General features: G+C 43.5%; 1 protein-coding gene across 2 annotated transcripts in view; it reads left to right on the forward strand.

Moving 5' to 3' along the window:
* Positions 1–17500, forward strand: part of ERGIC1 (endoplasmic reticulum-golgi intermediate compartment 1) — a 147509-nt gene that overhangs the window by 109142 nt on the left and 20867 nt on the right. The window contains exons 8-10 of one of the 2 annotated variants that reach the window (XM_040344545.1): positions 3002–3102; positions 3837–3959; positions 15269–15303. In XM_040344545.1, the coding sequence (XP_040200479.1) occupies positions 3002–3102; positions 3837–3959; positions 15269–15271 (227 nt within the window). In that variant the 3' untranslated portion in view covers positions 15272–15303. Of the gene's footprint in view, positions 1–3001; positions 3103–3836; positions 3960–15268; positions 15304–17500 lie in introns of those variants that run through there. The other variant, XM_040344544.1, reaches the window with a different exon arrangement.

The following is a 17500-nucleotide window of genomic DNA, read 5'->3' on the forward strand; positions in this document are numbered from 1 at the left end:
AGTTTATTTTTATCAATTAACAAAATGAAAAGTAAATGAAAAAAGAGAAATCCAAATTAAATGAAAATTTGGTGTGACCACCTTCAAAACGGCATCAATTACACTTGCACGTCGTTTTTGAAGGAACTCAGCAGGTAGGTTATTCCAGACATTTTGGAGAACTAACCACAGATCTTTTGTGGATGTAGGCTGCCTCAAATCCTTCTGTCTCTGCATATACGGTAATCCCAGACAGACTAGGTGATGATGAGATCAAGACTCTGTTGGCGCCAAATCATCACTTCCAGGACTCCTTGTTCTTAGCTGTATGTTTGAGGTAGACCAAGTGAAATATTAGCTGCACACCAACATCCGTCCAGCAGGTTTATTGAAAGACTGCCACCAGGACTAAAACAATGGGGGGAAAAAAAGCACACCATATGTGTGAAACATCCTCACCCCTTGGTCCGTTGTTTTAGTCCTGGTGGTAGTCTTTTTTTAATAAACCTGCTGGACGGATGTTTGGGTGCAGCTAATTTTTCTCACTTGGTCTACATATTCACAGTTGCGAGCCGGAGCTAGCACCCAGCCCTTCCTTTTTGGTGGATTATTGTACTTGCCTGGAGCAGCGATCTGTCTAATTCTACTGTATGTTAGAGGTCTTTGTCCTGCTGCAGAATAAATGTGGGGTCAGTCGCACTCCCTGATGGTATAGCATTATTGATTAGTATGCAAGGCCATATTTTGCTGGCATGGGGATGTACAAGTGTTGCATGCATCTCCATGCCAGCATTATCATAGATGTCTAGTGGGACACTTGGCTGCACAGACACAATCGCTGTGCCCCAATTTGTGTGGGTCTCCGGCTACAGACACGTAACTGCACAGATGTCACATTGGGACCTTTTTGTCCATGCAGCCACATATCCTAGTAGACATCTATGGGACTACCGGCAGGGGGTTGCATTCAACACCTACCTGTACATCCCCATGCAGGCAAAACTTGGCTCTGCACGGTACACCAAACTAATTGGCAGTGTGAATGAGCCCTAATTCCTCCTTAAAAATTGCAGTGCACTTCCTGGTATATGAGTGTACCTTGGCACTCCTTTGACTACGGTCTGAATATGCACATTGGGGGATCTAGGGCTCTGCTGCCTCTAGGTGCTAGTCTGAAGAGATTTGTAGTGAGATGAGGCGATTAATGTGCTGCTCATTATTTTCCTTGCTGGAGACTCTAACATGAGGAAGTAAAACCCTGCTTCTACCAAGATGTCTGCATTCACACAGACACATACTTGCAGAAGCTGTTTTTCATTGGATTATGGCAGGGGTGTCAAACTAATTTCATCGTGGGCCGCATTAGCATTATGATTGCCCTCAAAAGGGCCAGTTCTATCTGTAAGATTAGATGTCCAGTGCAAACCCTCCCCTTTACATTAGATGTCAAGAGCCACCTGACCCTACCATCAGAAGTTGAGTCCCCCATTCTCCCTTACATCACAGTGCACCCCCTTTCCTTATGCTGCTGCTGGAAAGAAGCTGGATGCATTGCTTGAACGCAGACAGTAAGGGTCAGAAGGAGGGCTGGAGGTAAGAGGGCCACATGAAATAGCCTGGAGGGCCGGATTCTGCCTGTGGGCCTTGTGTTTGACACCTGTGGATTATGGTATATTGTAGAACGATGCTGTACAGACCTTTTTTATGCTGCCTTTAGCTGTAGCCATACAGCAATATGCAGTAACATGTTTTGTGACTTTCAAGTGTATTAACATTTTTGCGGTCACATTTGAGAATTTGAGGCAACCCCAATATATGTTTGTTATGTATTCCCATTCACACAAAATACCAACTTCTTTTTTTTTTCTTCTTCTAATTAGATGTTTTTTGAGAGAATGTGTCATGAAAAACTGTAAAACGTATTTCTAAACATGTGCAGGAGGAATCTGTCCTAATAAAACGGCAAAGAACAGGCTGATTTCCTCCAATTTAATTTACAATGCAAAAGTCAAACTTTTAAATCTTTACCTTTCTTAGGACAGATGGTGATCAAATTTAGTTTACAACTGATGATTAAATCTGACCTTGTAGTACAGGCAGGGTTAATTATGTTAACACCACTTAAAGTGGAGGTTCACCCAAAAAATAAATTTTTAACATTACATTCAGCCGAGTTGTCCTAATGACAATCGGCTGTTTTTTCCCGTACATACCGTATTTTCACCGCCACTTCCGGGTATGTCTTCTGCGGGACTGGGCGTTCCTAATTGATTGACAGGCCTCCGACCGTCGCATACTGCGCGTCACGAGTTGCCGAAAGAAGCCGAACGTTGGTGCGCAGGCGCCGTATAGAGCCGCACCGACGTTCGGCTTCTTTCGGCAACTCGTGACGCGCAGTATGCAACGGTCGGAAGCCTGTCAATCGGATAGGAATGCCCAGTCCCGCAGAAGACATACCCGGAAGCGGCGGTGAAAATATGGTATGTATGAAAAAAAACACAGCCGATTGTCATTAGGACAACTCGGCTGAATGTAATGTTAAAAATTTATTTTTGGGTGAACCCCCGCTTTAAACAAGCCACACTTCAGCATAAGTCAGATTTTTCAGTGCTGAAATTATCATTAGGACATCTGAAATGGTTAGCAGTGAATTACATTATGCTATACGAGTGAGCACCTGTAGCAAATCTAAAAGGTAGGTTTTATCCCAATTTGGAAATGCACTTTAAAAGCCAAATGGTTGTTTTACACTCCCCAATAGTCTTTAAAGTAAAATAATCAACTGGTGAGTCCAGCTGTCGGAGGCAAACACTGTGTTATGCCCTTGGAGATGACCTTAAACAAACTAACAAAATCTTTACCTTGAATGTTATTCCTATCCATCTGTCTGCTTCTCTGCCACTGTTTTCTTGTGAGATTCTTTTCATGTAATGCTTTAGTGTACTTGCCTTTTACAGAGTTTGGGCAGGAATTTCGTGCTCTTGTTCTAGTTTACATTGACCCTTGTTTTCCACTTGTGCAGCCCTGGCCTCTCATGACTACATCTTAAAGATAGTGCCAACTGTGTTCGAAGATCTTAGTGGAAAGCAGAGGTTTTCATACCAGTATACTGTAGCTAATAAGGTAAGTCCATCTGCAGATCTACAAGAATAAAAGCTGGCACTTATGCTGGCAACAGGAAATGCGTGCTGTAGACACATGATGTCAGTTTTATTATTAAACTGCACAGAAAGAAGGTTTCCAGAATGCAATAGTCTGAAAGGCAGACTTTTATTTTATTTTAAAAAAAAGAAAAAATTCCAACAAAGTTACATAGCTCCAGAGTAATGTAATGCTCACATAGCCAAAGAAGGCCTCTTTTCTACACATGTTAAGTATTCCTGGTGAGGTGATCATTTATATTTCAAATATGAAAGACTCTATTCTGTAATTTTTTAATTTGCTCCGTTTTGATGCTACTGTCCGACATTACTCATTTATTATTGCTATGTTAATAAAAAGTTATATACAGTAAAACCTTGGTTTGAGAGCGTTTTGCAAGACAAGCAAAATGTTTTAATACTTTTTGCCTTGATATGCAAGCGATGTCTTGATATAAGAGTAGCCTCATGTCACAACGGAGTATAAAAAAAAGAGGAGCCTCTAAGTTGTAGTTCCATTTAATGAAGAAGGTACAACATTTAGCAACTTATTGTTACACTTGGAGGTGCCTCTCCTCTCTTGATATACAAGTGCTTTGGATTACAAGCATGTTTCTGTGGAACGAATTATGCTTGCAAACCAAGGTTTTACTGTATCTGATATCCTGTGACGTTGTTGACAATTTGTCTAAAGTAGGACTTTCATATTTCACATAGGAATATGTTGCATACAGCCACACGGGTCGAATTATTCCTGCCATCTGGTTCCGGTATGACCTTAGCCCCATCACAGTGAAATACACAGAGCGGCGGCAGCCGATGTATCGATTTATAACCACGGTGAGTAATGATCATGTTAGGGGCCAGTGCTTCTACTGGGGAAATTCAGGAAGTGCTGAGAAATTCTGTTTAAAACAGGTTTAATGTTTGCTTGTTCTCCATTTTTGGTAAATTTCCATCCCCCTTCTGTTCTGAGGATGCACAATGAAGAAATTGGCAACCTCTCCAAAATGGGTGGAGTTTCGTTGACACTTGCGTTGTCTATTAAAGCGACCAGAGCAGCTGACAGGCATTCAGGATGTGATCTTGCCACCTCCCGCATGCCTGTTTTTTTATTTTTGACAGCTGAATGGGCTTTTTAATGGAAACGCCATGCTGCAACCACGAGCCTAGCATTTTTGCTCATGGTTGCGGCATGACCTCATTCACTTGGATGGTTGCCCTTTTGTGATCATGTATTCCTGCTAAGCAATATGGGGACTACACTCTCCTGTATTCTGTGAGTTGAGCCATGGCAATCGCTTCTGATTTTGATCTCAATATTTTTATTTTGAATCCAGAAAAACTGATTAATGCTACAATACACAGAGATGTGTTGCATACATTATTAGTAATTTGTCATAAAGCTAGGATTCAGAGCCCTTGATGGTGGAAGATATCAATTAAATGTTTTATATTGGGTAGCTCAGTTGTGTAAAGCGGCGGTCCCCAACCTTTTTGGCACCAGGGATCGGTTTTCCGGCAGCCATTTTCACAGGTATTTGAGGGGGGTCAGGGTTTGACCCCCTTTACAGAGTAGTCCCTGCTTCATTAACGTAACAGGGGCACTAATGTAAAGTGGATGAATCCAATGTAAAGGGGACTGCACTGTAAAGAGGCACTGTAATGACTACAGTGCAGTCCCCTTTATATTACAGCCTCCTTCATCACAGTGCCCTGCAGTCTGCCGCCCCCTACCGCTATCCTCTCTAACATGACACTTCCCTATTTTAATGTCTGCCTCCTCTGCACAGGACTCCTACTTTTCGGCAGGGCAGAGGCTGTGATCATTCTGTGTGTCCTCTCCCGTCCGCCCACGGAAGGAACGCTCCATTCTCATATGCAGTTACTCCCGCCCCCTGTCCTGCTGATTGGAGGAGTCAGGAGAGGACAAAAAGGTATGGGCGGACAGCAGGAGATGAGCAACCGTGGGCTGTGATATCCCTGTGTGGATCGCTGTCGCTACTCATCTCCTGCTGTGTGGCACAGTCATCAACAGGCCGTGGATCAGCACCGGTGCATGGCCCAGGGGGTTGGGGACCCCTGGTGTAAAGGAAAGGTGGTAGGAGAGAAAGGGGAAAATAAGTTCTTTCAACCTATTTTTTATTTCCGTTATTCATGTCATGGAAAAAAATGAAGTTTTTCTCAAAGTGATTCCTCTCAAGCCTGCCTTGCATACACACGATCGTGATAAAAAATGCTTGCGCAAAGCGTTGTGACGTACAACAGCACTATAAAGGGGAAGTTCCATTCGATTGGCGCCACCCTTTGGGCGGATTGTGCTAATGTCCCGTCTCGTAACTTGCTTCTGAGCATGCGTGTTTTTTTCCCCCTCGTTAAAGTGTACACACAACCGTTTTTCACAACGCAAAAAAAACGACGCAAAAAAATGGAGCAGGTTCTAAATTTTTAATGCCCATTTTTCTCATCAAAAAATGCTCTGGAGCCTACACACGACCGTTTTTCACGACCAATTAAAAAATTGAATTTTTCTCGTTATGAAAAACGGTCATGTGTACGCGACATAAGTCATAAAAATTGAGAAAAGAAAATGGTAGAAATATTGGGAGCTACATAACTAATACAGACTGTTGGAAACAATTAATGCTTATGTCCGAAAAGTGTATGCTAAAGCCAACAAAGCCATACAGGGAGTGCAGAATTATTAGGCAAATGAGTATTTTGACCACATCATCCTCTTTATGCATGTTGTCTTACTCCAAGCTGTATAGGCTCGAAAGCCTACTACCAATTAAGCATATTAGGTAATGTACATCTCTGTAATGAGAAGGGGTGTGGTCTAATGACATCAACACCCTATATCAGGTGTGCATAATTATTAGGCAACTTCCTTTCCTTTGGCAAAATGGGTCAAAAGAAGGACTTGACAGGCTCAGAAAAGTCAAAAATAGTGAGATATCTTGCAGAGGGATGCAGCACTCTTAAAATTGCAAAGCTTCTGAAGCGTGATCATCGAACAATCAAGCGTTTCATTCAAAATAGTCAACAGGGTCGCAAGAAGCGTGTGGAAAAACCAAGGCGCAAAATAACTGCCCATGAACTGAGAAAAGTCAAGCGTGCAGCTGCCAAGATGCCACTTGCCACCAGTTTGGCCATATTTCAGAGCTGCAACATCACTGGAGTGCCCAAAAGCACAAGGTGTGCAATACTCAGAGACATGGCCAATGTAAGAAAGGCTGAAAGACGACCACCACTGAACAAGACACACAAGCTGAAACGTCAAGACTGGGCCAAGAAATATCTCAAGAATGATTTTTCTAAGGTTTTATGGACTGATGAAATGAGAGTGAGTCTTGATGGGCCAGATGGATGGGCCCGTGGCTGGATTGGTAAAGGGCAGAGAGCTCCAGTCCGACTCAGACGCCAGCAAGGTGGAGGTGGAGTACTGGTTTGGGCTGGTATCATCAAAGATGAGCTTGTGGGGCCTTTTCGGGTTGAGGATGGAGTCAAGCTCAACTCCCAGTCCTACTGCCAGTTTCTGGAAGACACCTTCTTCAAGCAGTGGTACATGAAGAAGTCTGCATCCTTCAAGAAAAACCTGCTTTTCATGCAGGACAATGCTCCATCACACGCGTCCAAGTACTCCACAGCGTGGCTGGCAAGAAAGGGTATAAAAGAAGAAAAACTAATGACATGGCCTCCTTGTTCACCTGATCTGAACCCCATTGAGAACCTGTGGTCCATCATCAAATGTGAGATTTACAAGGAGGGAAAACAGTACACCTCTCTGAACAGTGTCTGGGAGGCTGTGGTTGCTGCTGCACGCAATGTTGATGGTGAACAGATCAAAACACTGACAGAATCCATGGATGGCAGGCTTTTGAGTGTCCTTGCAAAGAAAGGTGGCTATATTGGTCACTGATTTGTTTTTGTTTTGTTTTTGAATGTCAGAAATGTGTATTTGTGAATGTTGAGATGTTATATTGGTTTCACTGGTAAAAATAAATAATTGAAATGGGTATATATTTTTTTTTTTGTTAAGTTGCCTAATAATTATGCACAGTAATAGTCACCTGCACACACAGATATCCCCCTAAAATAGCTAAAACTAAAAACTACTTCCAAAAATATTCAGCTTTGATATTAATGAGTTTTTTGGGTTCATTGAGAACATGGTTGTTGTTCAATAATAAAATTAATCCTCAAAAATACAACTTGCCTAATAATTCTGCACTCCCTGTACTTCTAGAAATGTATATGATCATGTTTTATTTAATTACAGTGGTAACTTCAGAACTAACAGTTTCAGGTAGATACAGCCCAAGACCATGTTTACTGACATAGAATGCATACAGTGAAAAATGTGCATGGTATGTAGCATCTGGGTATCCAACAGAATGACTGGACAAAACCAATAGAAGTTGCCAATTCTGGTTCTCTATTGAAATACTTGGTTTAAATGCCTGTTCCTCTCAGCTATTATTGCAATGAGAATATTTCTTATATGAGATAATGCTCACTCTAGTGGTAGATATTATGCATTACGGGGGATTTAAAGGGAACTTATGGATATTAACAAAAAAAAGTAAAGTAATTATTCCAACAAACAGCTGGCAGCATAAACAATCAGCAGAAACTATTTAACCCATCCAGCATCCCTTCAGAGGCCTAATGAAATGGAAAATGGTGACCATTTTAGAATTGTGTGTTTGCTTTTATCATAATTTTGCATCAGCTTCTCTTAATGAATAATGCTCAAGTCTACTGATGGGTCAGTTAGTTATCTGCCTTGTATTGTGAGATGAATAAAGGGTTTCTATACCTTTTCTTCACTATTAAAAATTGAGGGGTTTCCATACAGCATTAAATAGTGTCAAAGGGAAAAAAATCTATTGAACTTGAAACACTACGGTTGCCAGCGCACTTGGCAGGCCTGGCATTTCCCAACTTCTTTCTATATTATTTGGCATCCCAGTTGGTGCACATCCACAATAGGCTGTGTCCGGTTCTGGCCAATGCCTGTACCTCCATGGAGGGAGCCATCGCATCTTCTCTGGACACCCTACATAATATTATCTACAGAGGCCTGGTCCCCGATCCCCCCGGAACCTCCCTACTTGCCACTTCCCTTTCCTCTTTCCGTTATATTGTCTCAAAAGTATCCAGGCACACCTGGCTGAAATCTCTCAACAACCCCCTGTGGTTTAACCCTAATCTGCAGGAACTATACTCCCTTCCTGATCCCAATCACTGATACTCCAGGGGGGTTAAATATTTATGCCACCTGTACAACGCTCAGGGCTTTAAATCTTTTTCTCAGCTATGTTTTAGACTTCGATCTACCAAGATCATACCTATTTTATTACTACCAGCTCAGGCACGCTATGCATGCTTTGTTTGGCTTCCTGGATGATCCCACTGACCTGCCCCCATTGGAGAAACTGCTCAGACAGCCAGATCCCACTAAACTTGTCTCCACCTATTATGCAGCCCTAATGACTGACTTTAACCCCAGGTTTCACAAAGCTCAGGTAAAATGGACCTCCCCTGTTATTGCTTTTCGGGACCGCATCATACAGGTAAAAATTTTTCATCAAACCCACCATACTCTGGCTAGGTTACACAGGATGGGTCTCCTGCCCTCGGCTGCCTGTTTCCGCGGATGTGGCCGGGGGGCCGATTTCTTACACTGCTTCTGGACATGCCCGGTAGTCTGGGACTTCTGGGAAGAAGTGGGTGCTTTCATCTCATCGGCGCTAGGCCTCCCAAACATAATCCACCCCAAGAACTGCCAATTAGGCATTTTTGGTGAATTACACCTATCATCACATGCCAAGAGACTGCTCTGTATACTCTTCCATGTTTAAAAAAGCTATTTTACTGTCCTGGAAGGGCGCACAGACCTCGCTGAAATCCCTCTGGTTAAAACATATTAATGACGCTATCCCACTGTTTAAACGTACCTTTGAACAAAACTTGGGGTAGATGGTTGGCTAGTCCGCTAACCCTCTCCCAGCACTGATTGTACTTCTCTTGCTTGACCATTGATGGGCCGTGCCTCAGATCTCTAATGTCTGGACCTCCGCTTTTGCTATATCCCGGTATTATATCTGAGCCTTTTACCACTCTGCCTACTTTATATTTTGCACTGATGTCAGTTTATTTTTCTATCTTTGAGTGTATTGCCTAACGTTTATGACCAAGTTGTCTGGTGGTATTGTTTTTTTTTTTGTATGTTTCTTTCTGTTTGTTGGTTTGTCTTAAACCTAATAAAAATATCTTTAAAAAAAAAAATTGTATACACAGACAGTTTGTACTGAAGCAGTTATTATAACTTGCTATTAGCTGCCATTTTCCCTACTTTTTACTGCTTCTTGTACTCTAAATCTAGGAATTTCAGCTATGTCCTGTGCTATTTTCTTTGCAAAGACTAACCTTTCATGACATCAGCGTCTCTGGAGATAAATCAAAACTACAACATACCTTGGCTTCATCAGCTAATAACTTTACAGATTAAAAAAACGCATAAAAAATATTTGCAGTGGCAGAAGAGTTTTACAAAATTATGCCAAATTATTTATCTTTTTGGATTTATAGCCCGATTTGTAGTCATGAAAGGTTAGCGCTATAGTAAAAAAAATGCCATTAGCCCAGTGTTGGAGAACAGAGCTGGCTAGGAATGGTTGAGTTCACTTTCTTACATGGCTGACAAGATAGATTTAGGAGTAAATGATGTTGCTAGCTCGTAAAGAATAGGTTACCCCAACATTTCATATTCCTGATATATGCCTGTTGCACAATGTACTTGTTTTAAAATATCTTTGTTCTGTTTGTTTTTCTTCCTTTTGTGTGAAATACCTTTGTGACCCTGCCAGTCCCCCTGCTTTCCTATTTTGAAATTGACCATGCTAGGCATAGAAGCACATGTGTGGTCAGTTTTCTGGCTGTGCTTGGAGAACAGCCTGCCTCTACTCAGTGACTGACATGGTATGCCCCCCATGCCCAGCCATTCACTTTAAAAATTTAACATGTAAACAGTCCATCAGATTTACATATTCTGTATTTACCACATAAGCTCCGTTTCGTGTTGAAAATAACTGTGAATTTTAGAAACTCTGTTGGGTGTAACAAGATGTCCGTTTGCCCCCTTCTCACTAACATTACTGTGCAGTAGTGAATGAATGAATGAATGAAAAACGTATAAAGCGCGGCGCATGCAAACTGAATCGCCTCTGGGCGCTAGTTGTTCCTGCCTTTCTAGAGCAGGGGTCCTCAAACTTTTTAAACAGGGGGCCGGTTCACTGTCCCTCAGACCGTTAGAGGGCCGGACTATAAAAAAACTATGAACAATTTCCTATGCACACTGCACATATGTTATTTTGAAGTGAAAAAAAACAAAATGGGAACAAATGCAACCCTCCCCCTTCATCATTATAAGCCCCCCCCTCACAATCATTAATTGCAAACCGATCATGATCATTGCAAGCCCCCCCACCTCACCATCATCATCATCATCCCCTCATTGCAAGCCCCCCTCGCCATCATCATTGTAAGCCCCTCATTGCAACCCCCCACAATCATTAATTGCAAGCCGATCAAGAACATTGCAAGCTCTCCAATCATCATTACATCATCAGCCCCCCACCATCATCATCATCATCATCAGCCCCACCATCATTAATTACATCACCATCAGCCCCCCTCACCATCATCATCATCATCATCAGCCCCCCCCCCACCATCATCATCATTACAAAATCATCAGCCCCACCATCATCATCATCATTAAAAAATCATCAGCTCCATCATCATCATCATGATTACAAAATCATCAGCTCCACCATCGTCATTAAAAAATCACGCGGGCCGTAGTTTGAGGACCCCTGGTTTAACCCCCCCCCCCCCCACCACCATCATTATCGTAAGCCAGCCCCCCCCCCCTTCATCATCATTAAAAAATCATCCGCTCCCCTCACCATCGTAAGCCAGGCCCCGCCCACCGTCATCATCATCATCATCATCATCATTAAAAACCCATCAGCTCCCCTCACCATCGCAAGCCAGCCCCCACCATCATCATTAAAAAATCTTTAGCTCCCCTCACCATCGCAAGCCAGCCCCACCCCCCACCATCATCATCCTTATTAAAATAATCTTTAGCTCCCCTCACAATCCAGCCACCCCCCCCCCCCATCATCATCATCATCATTAAAATAATCTTTAGCTCCCCTCACAATCCACCCCCCCCCCCCCATCATCATCATCATCATTAAAATAATCTTTAGCTCCCCTCACAATCCAGCCACCCCCCCCCCCCATCATCATCATCATCATCATCATCATCATTAAAATAATCTTTAGCTCCCCTCACAATCCAGCCACCCCCCCCCCCCCATCATCATCATAATCATCATTAAAATAATCTTTAGCTCCCCTCACAATCCACCCCCCCCCCATCATCATCATCATCATCATCATTAAAATAATCTTTAGCTCCCCTCACAATCCAGCCACCCCCCCCCCCCCCATCATCATCATCATCATTAAAATAATCTTTAGCTCCCCTCACAATCCAGCCCCCCCCCCCCCCCATCATCATCATTAAAATAATCTTGAGCTCCCCTCACAATCCACCCCCCCCCCCCATCATCATCATCATCATCATTAAAATAATCTTTAGCTCCCCTCACAATCCAGCCACCCCCCCCCCCCCATCATCATCATCATCATCATTAAAATAATCTTTAGCTCCCCTCACAATCCAGCCACCCCCCCCCCCCCCCATCATCATCATTAAAATAATCTTGAGCTCCCCTCACAATCCACCCCCCCCCCCCCCCATCATCATCATCATCATTAAAATAATCTTTAGCTCACCTCACAATATAGCCACCCCCCCCCCCCCATCATCATCATTAAAAAATAAACTTTAGCTCCCCTCACAATCGCAAGCCAGCCCCCCCATGTAAGCCCCTCACAGCCTCCTTACTGTTTTGTGCTGTGTCAGTCTGGCTGTCACGATGCTCCCCCACTGTAACAGTTCTGGCACGCTGTTAAATGTCCCGCCCTCCTCCTAGACCAGCTTGTGTGACAGACAGCACACTGGCTCTATCACACAAGCTAGTCTTCTAGGAAGAGGAGGGCGGGACATTTAACACAGCGCGCCGGAACTGTTAACGCTGTGTTTCACGGAGATCTCCGTGACACAGCGGGATTGCTGTGTAACCGGCCGGCATTGCCTGTCAGGGACGGGCGGGCCGGTTTAAAGTCCTCCGCGGGCCGCATGTGGCCCGCGGGCCGTAGTTTGAGGACCCCTGTTCTAGAGCATCAAAAGAGCAGAGTTTTGATCTGTCTTCTGAAGGCTTGGTGGTTTTCCTCCAGCCGAATGCTGGTTGGTAAAGCATTCCATAGTTTAGGACCTTGTACCGCAAACCTTCTTTCTCCCTTGGACTTGTATCTGGCTTTGGGTATCTGGACCAGATTTTGGTCGGTGGATCGCAAGACGCGATTGGCGTTGTGGCCTTTTATCTTTTCGCATAGATATTGCGGAGCCTTCCCATGGATGCACTTATGCGTCAGACAGAGTGCTTTAAAAGCAATCCTGTTCTTTACTGGCAACCAGTGAAGGATTCTCAGCGAAGGTGAGATTGAATCCCATGTTTTTTTCCCAGTCACAAGTCTGGTGGCCGTGTTTTGAACGACCTGCAGACGAGCGGTCTGGTACTTAGGGAGTCCGAGGTAAAGGGCATTTGCATAGTCCAGTCTGGAGTTCACAATTGTTCCCACCACGACTGCTATGTCTTCTTTAGGAATAAATAGGATAAGTCTGCGTAGTAGGCGCAGCAGATGGTGAGATCTGCTGACTACTGAACCTATTTGTGCGTCCATTGTCATGTAGGCGTCGAAGATGACTCCAAGACTTTTGACTTTGGAGCTAGGGGTGATGAATTTGCCCAGAATGGGCGGCGGAATCCAGGTTGTTGCTAGTTGATTCTTCCGACTGGCGTGAAACAGAAGAAGTTCTGTTTTGGAACTATTGAGTTTGAGATAACTTTGTCATCCAGTTTTCTATTGAAGAGAGACATTTCTCTAAGCTGGGATGATGATCATTTTTGTTGCAGATCCGAAAATACAATTGCGTGTCGTCTGCATACGAGTGATATAGTAGTTTTTCGCTACTGATTTCAAAAAGAGGGCGAAGGTAAATATTGAAAAGCACCGGTGACAGGGGGGATCCCTGAGGGACTCCACATGATACTGTGCGTTTTTCAGAAGTGAATGGTCCCAATTTCACTGATTGTGATCGGTTTTCTAGAAAGGAAGAGAACCATGATAACTCACCTTCTGCGACTCTGGCTACATCAGCCAACCGAGTCAGTAACAGTTTGTGGTCTACCGTGTCGAAGGCTGCGCTCAGGTCCAACAGAACCAGGAGACAAGATTCTCCTTCGTCTGCGGTCTCAAGGGCGTCGTCCCATATTTTGAGCAATGCTGTCTTAGTCCCGTGTCCGGGACGGAAACCTGATTGAAATGGATCAAGTAGATTATAGGTATCCAGATGCTGTTGCAGCTGTTGTACCACTACTTTCTCCATTACCTTGGAGAGAGCGTTGAGGGCTGTTATGGGACGGCGATGAGTTGGGGTCAAGGGTAGGTTTCTTCAAGATGGGCTGGATTGTGCCCTCTTTCAGCTGGGAGGGCACTATGCCTTCCTTGAATGACTTATTTATAAGCTGCGTGATGGAGGGTGCCAAGATGTCCGCGCATTCCTTCAGCAGTTTAGACATCCTGGATTCATGGTCTGAGTGACCAGCTTGAAGAGTTCGCGGGGGCGGTTTAGGGCGCTGTCGATAGCCTTAGAAAAATAATATTTCTTGGCTTTGAAAATTTCTTTACGGTATTTTCTTGTTATTTCCTTGTAGATGATGAGGTTCATCTCTGTAGCGCTTCTTTTCCAGGCGGCTTCCGCCCTTCTGCGCTCTTGCTTCAGCACCGACAGCTGGTTGTTGAACCAGCTGGATTTATTTTTTCGGATGTGGGCTTTGCGTTTTGGCGCTACTAAGTCAGCTGACTGTAGTAGGGCTGTATTTATGGCATCCAGTGTTTCTGAGGAAGTTAGGAGTGGTTGTATTGTTTTTTATTATTTTTTTTCCTAAGGTATACTTGAAGAGTTCCGAGTGGAGCTTCTTCTGAGATCTAGTCCAGAGTGTTGTCACCGGCTTGGGTGTTTTTATAAATGGGGGAGTTTTGGAGATTATGAATTTGATTGCATGGTGATCTGTCCATGGCAATGGTTCAATTCCCAAAATACTTATTTCCAGAGCTTGTCTGAAAATTAGGTCAAGCGTGTGACCTGAAGCATGCGTGGGCCCGTGTACTAGTGTACTAGTTGCTGTAGCCCTAGTCCTTCCAGGTGGTCAATGCAGGCATCGGCCACGGGATCCTGTGAGGAGTTGGCCCAGAGATTGAAATCCCCCAGCAGCAAAAGATGTTTGCTGTTAAGGGTGTAAGTGGAGATGAACTCCGTCAATGATGGTAGAAGCTGTGATTTTGGCCCGGGTGGTCTATAGCAGAGGAGAATGCGAACAGTCTGCTGGGGATTTGCTTGCAGTTGCAGAGTAAGGGTTTCCATGAATGGAAGAGGATTTTGAAGGGCTGGTTTGGTGATTGCAAGGTGAGTCTTGTGGATCACCGCCAGGCCTCCTCCTCTTTGCCCTATTCTGTTTTCAGTTATAATATGGTAGTTTTCTGGCACCAATTCTCCCAGAATGGTGTTGCAGTCGGCTGTAAGCCAGCTTTCTGTAATAAAAAGGCAGTCTAAATCGTATTGTAGTATGAAATCATGGATTTCTAATCGGTGTTTTACTGCCGATCTTGTATTGATCAATGCACATGATATGTGCTTAGGTTGGGGTGGATGATTGAATTTTTTGACAGTCGATCGACGATCGACTCTCAAAAGTTGCTCAATTCTTAGGGCCTTTTTGGTGACGGTTGGTAATGTTGTGGCAAATCGCCTCAAATCCCGAATGGTTTTTGCCGTGTAATGCAGATTCGCCATGGTGACCCGTCACCGGGGGGGGGGGGGGCGGTGGTCGGATGGTAGTGGAAGGAAGAGTCGGTGAATCCTCTCTTCCGACTTGATCCAGTAGTGTGGGGTGGAGCAAGATGGCGGCGACGAAACGTCACTTCCTGACGAGACAGCGCCACCAGGTGTACCAAGATGGCTGCCGCTCCGGAGCTAGGCCGAAGCCAGGGACTTTCCTATAGCCGCATCCGAAAATCGCGGGTCATCCGGCCTGGAGATCGCGTTGAATCAAGGTTGCGATCAATTTGCGATTAATCGGGCAGCTCTAGTATATGTGTGTGTGTGTGTGTGTGTGTGTGTGTGTGTGTGTGTGTATGTGTATGTATATGTGTATATATATATATATATATATATATATATATATATATATATAATACTGTGTGTAAATACACAAACCTTTCACTTTTCATTTATATTTTAAACTAAATGGGTGGTTTTACAATGTAAGGGTTCACATTAAACTTAAAATGTTAATTTGTATCAATCTGTTTGTTCTTAAACATAATACTTTATGCTCTGTTATATTTGGTTCCCCTAAAACATGCAACAGCCCCTCTTGCCAACCTTCAGTCAACTTGGACAGTTCTTTAATTACCGGTTACAAAATTATTTCAAAAGTTGGTGCAGAAAACCGCTTACAGGAGTAGGAAAATGTTTAAGAGTGACCTTTTTATCCTCCGTGTTTTGCACTATATTTGGATTACCAAGTGAAATAGGAAAATATGATTGGTTGCCACTTAGTACATCTCTCCTACCCGATGTTGCCAACTCCATAGGAGTTTTGTACAGAGAAAACGTAATTTTGGTAAAAGTGGAAGTGTGATGGAGCCAGCATTTTCTCACTGTGCCATCTTTTATTTTAAGTCTATGAATGTAGAATTTGGAAGTATAAAAACCCTGTTGGCTGGGACAGATCCCAGTAATGTTGTTTTAGGAATTACAGATTCCTGTAATCGCGTCATGGAGCACTGTTCTCAAAATACGATTTCTATGATTTCAGCTCTCGCACCATGCTAGCTAATGTAAGTAACAACACAAGTTTTTTTAAGTTAAAACTGAAGCTGTATATGGTTTGCGCTTACTTCATTCTGTTATTAAAGTGGAAGTCTGTGCTAAAACTAAAATCCCTGAATCTATAGCCACCAACATTCTAACACTGACCTATCTAGCCCTGTAAAGAAAAATGAGTATACATACCTCTTTTGAAACCGATCCGACCTCCAGTGGCGGAAGCTCTGCTGAGTACACGTCCAACAACGGCTGTGAAATAAATGGGGTGTGATGTCACCCATAGAGTTTCTATGGGGCTTCTGTTGTTGAATGTGTCCTCTGCACCTACCCACACAGCGAAGCTGCGGCTGACAGCTCAATGTGGGATCAGAGCTTCTGCCGCTGGAGATCGGGGTCGCCTGCAGAAAAGGTATGTATACTGATTATTTATTTTTTTCTTTACAGGGCTAGACAGGCTAGTGTAAAGGCACGTACACATGATCTGACTTTTTGACAACAAACTTTCGACAGGCCTGTTTTTGCAGAACATCCGATCGTGTGTACAATGCACCGGACAAACTTTTTCGCTTTTTCATCGGACAAATGTTCGCTGTGTGAACAAACTTTCAGACAACAAATGTCCTACGTCGGCTAATCCGATTGTGTGTACACAAGTCCATCGGACTAAAGTCCAAAGTACAAACACGCATTCTCAGAACTAATGCTAAAGATCAGACAACAATAGCAGAAGTTTCCCAAAGGGTGGCGGTAAAGAGCAAAAAAACACGTAGTGCGTCTAATATGTCACTACATACGAGTAAACTCAAAATGATGCTTGGGGGGGGGGGGGACTTAAAGGTAAGAAAAACTTCCTCTGAAGGGTAATGGCGTGCAAACAAACATGCTAAAAACATGAATTGAATGCTTGTTCTATAGTCAGGCCCCCCAATATACCCTAAATGGGTTGTAAAGGTTTGTTTTTTTATTTTCTAAATTGGTTCCTTTAAGCTAATGCATTGTTGGTTCACTTACCTTTTCTTTCGATTTCCCTTCTAAATGTTTTTTTTCTTTGTCTGAATTTCTCACTTCCTGTTTCTCCTCAGTAAGCTTGCCCCCATCATCCATGGGGGTTAGTCAGCAAGAACAGCTTACTGAGGAGGAACAGGAAGTGAGAAATTCAGACAAGGAAAAAACATTTAGAAGGGAAATCAAAGGGGAGAGGTAAGTGAACCAACAATGCACTAGCTTAAAGGAACCTATGTAGAAAATAAAAAAGAAACCTTTACAACCCCTAGGCTCTGTG

Source organism: Rana temporaria, chromosome 3 (genome assembly GCF_905171775.1).
Source record: "Rana temporaria chromosome 3, aRanTem1.1, whole genome shotgun sequence".
NCBI classification, from domain to species: domain Eukaryota; kingdom Metazoa; phylum Chordata; class Amphibia; order Anura; family Ranidae; genus Rana; species Rana temporaria.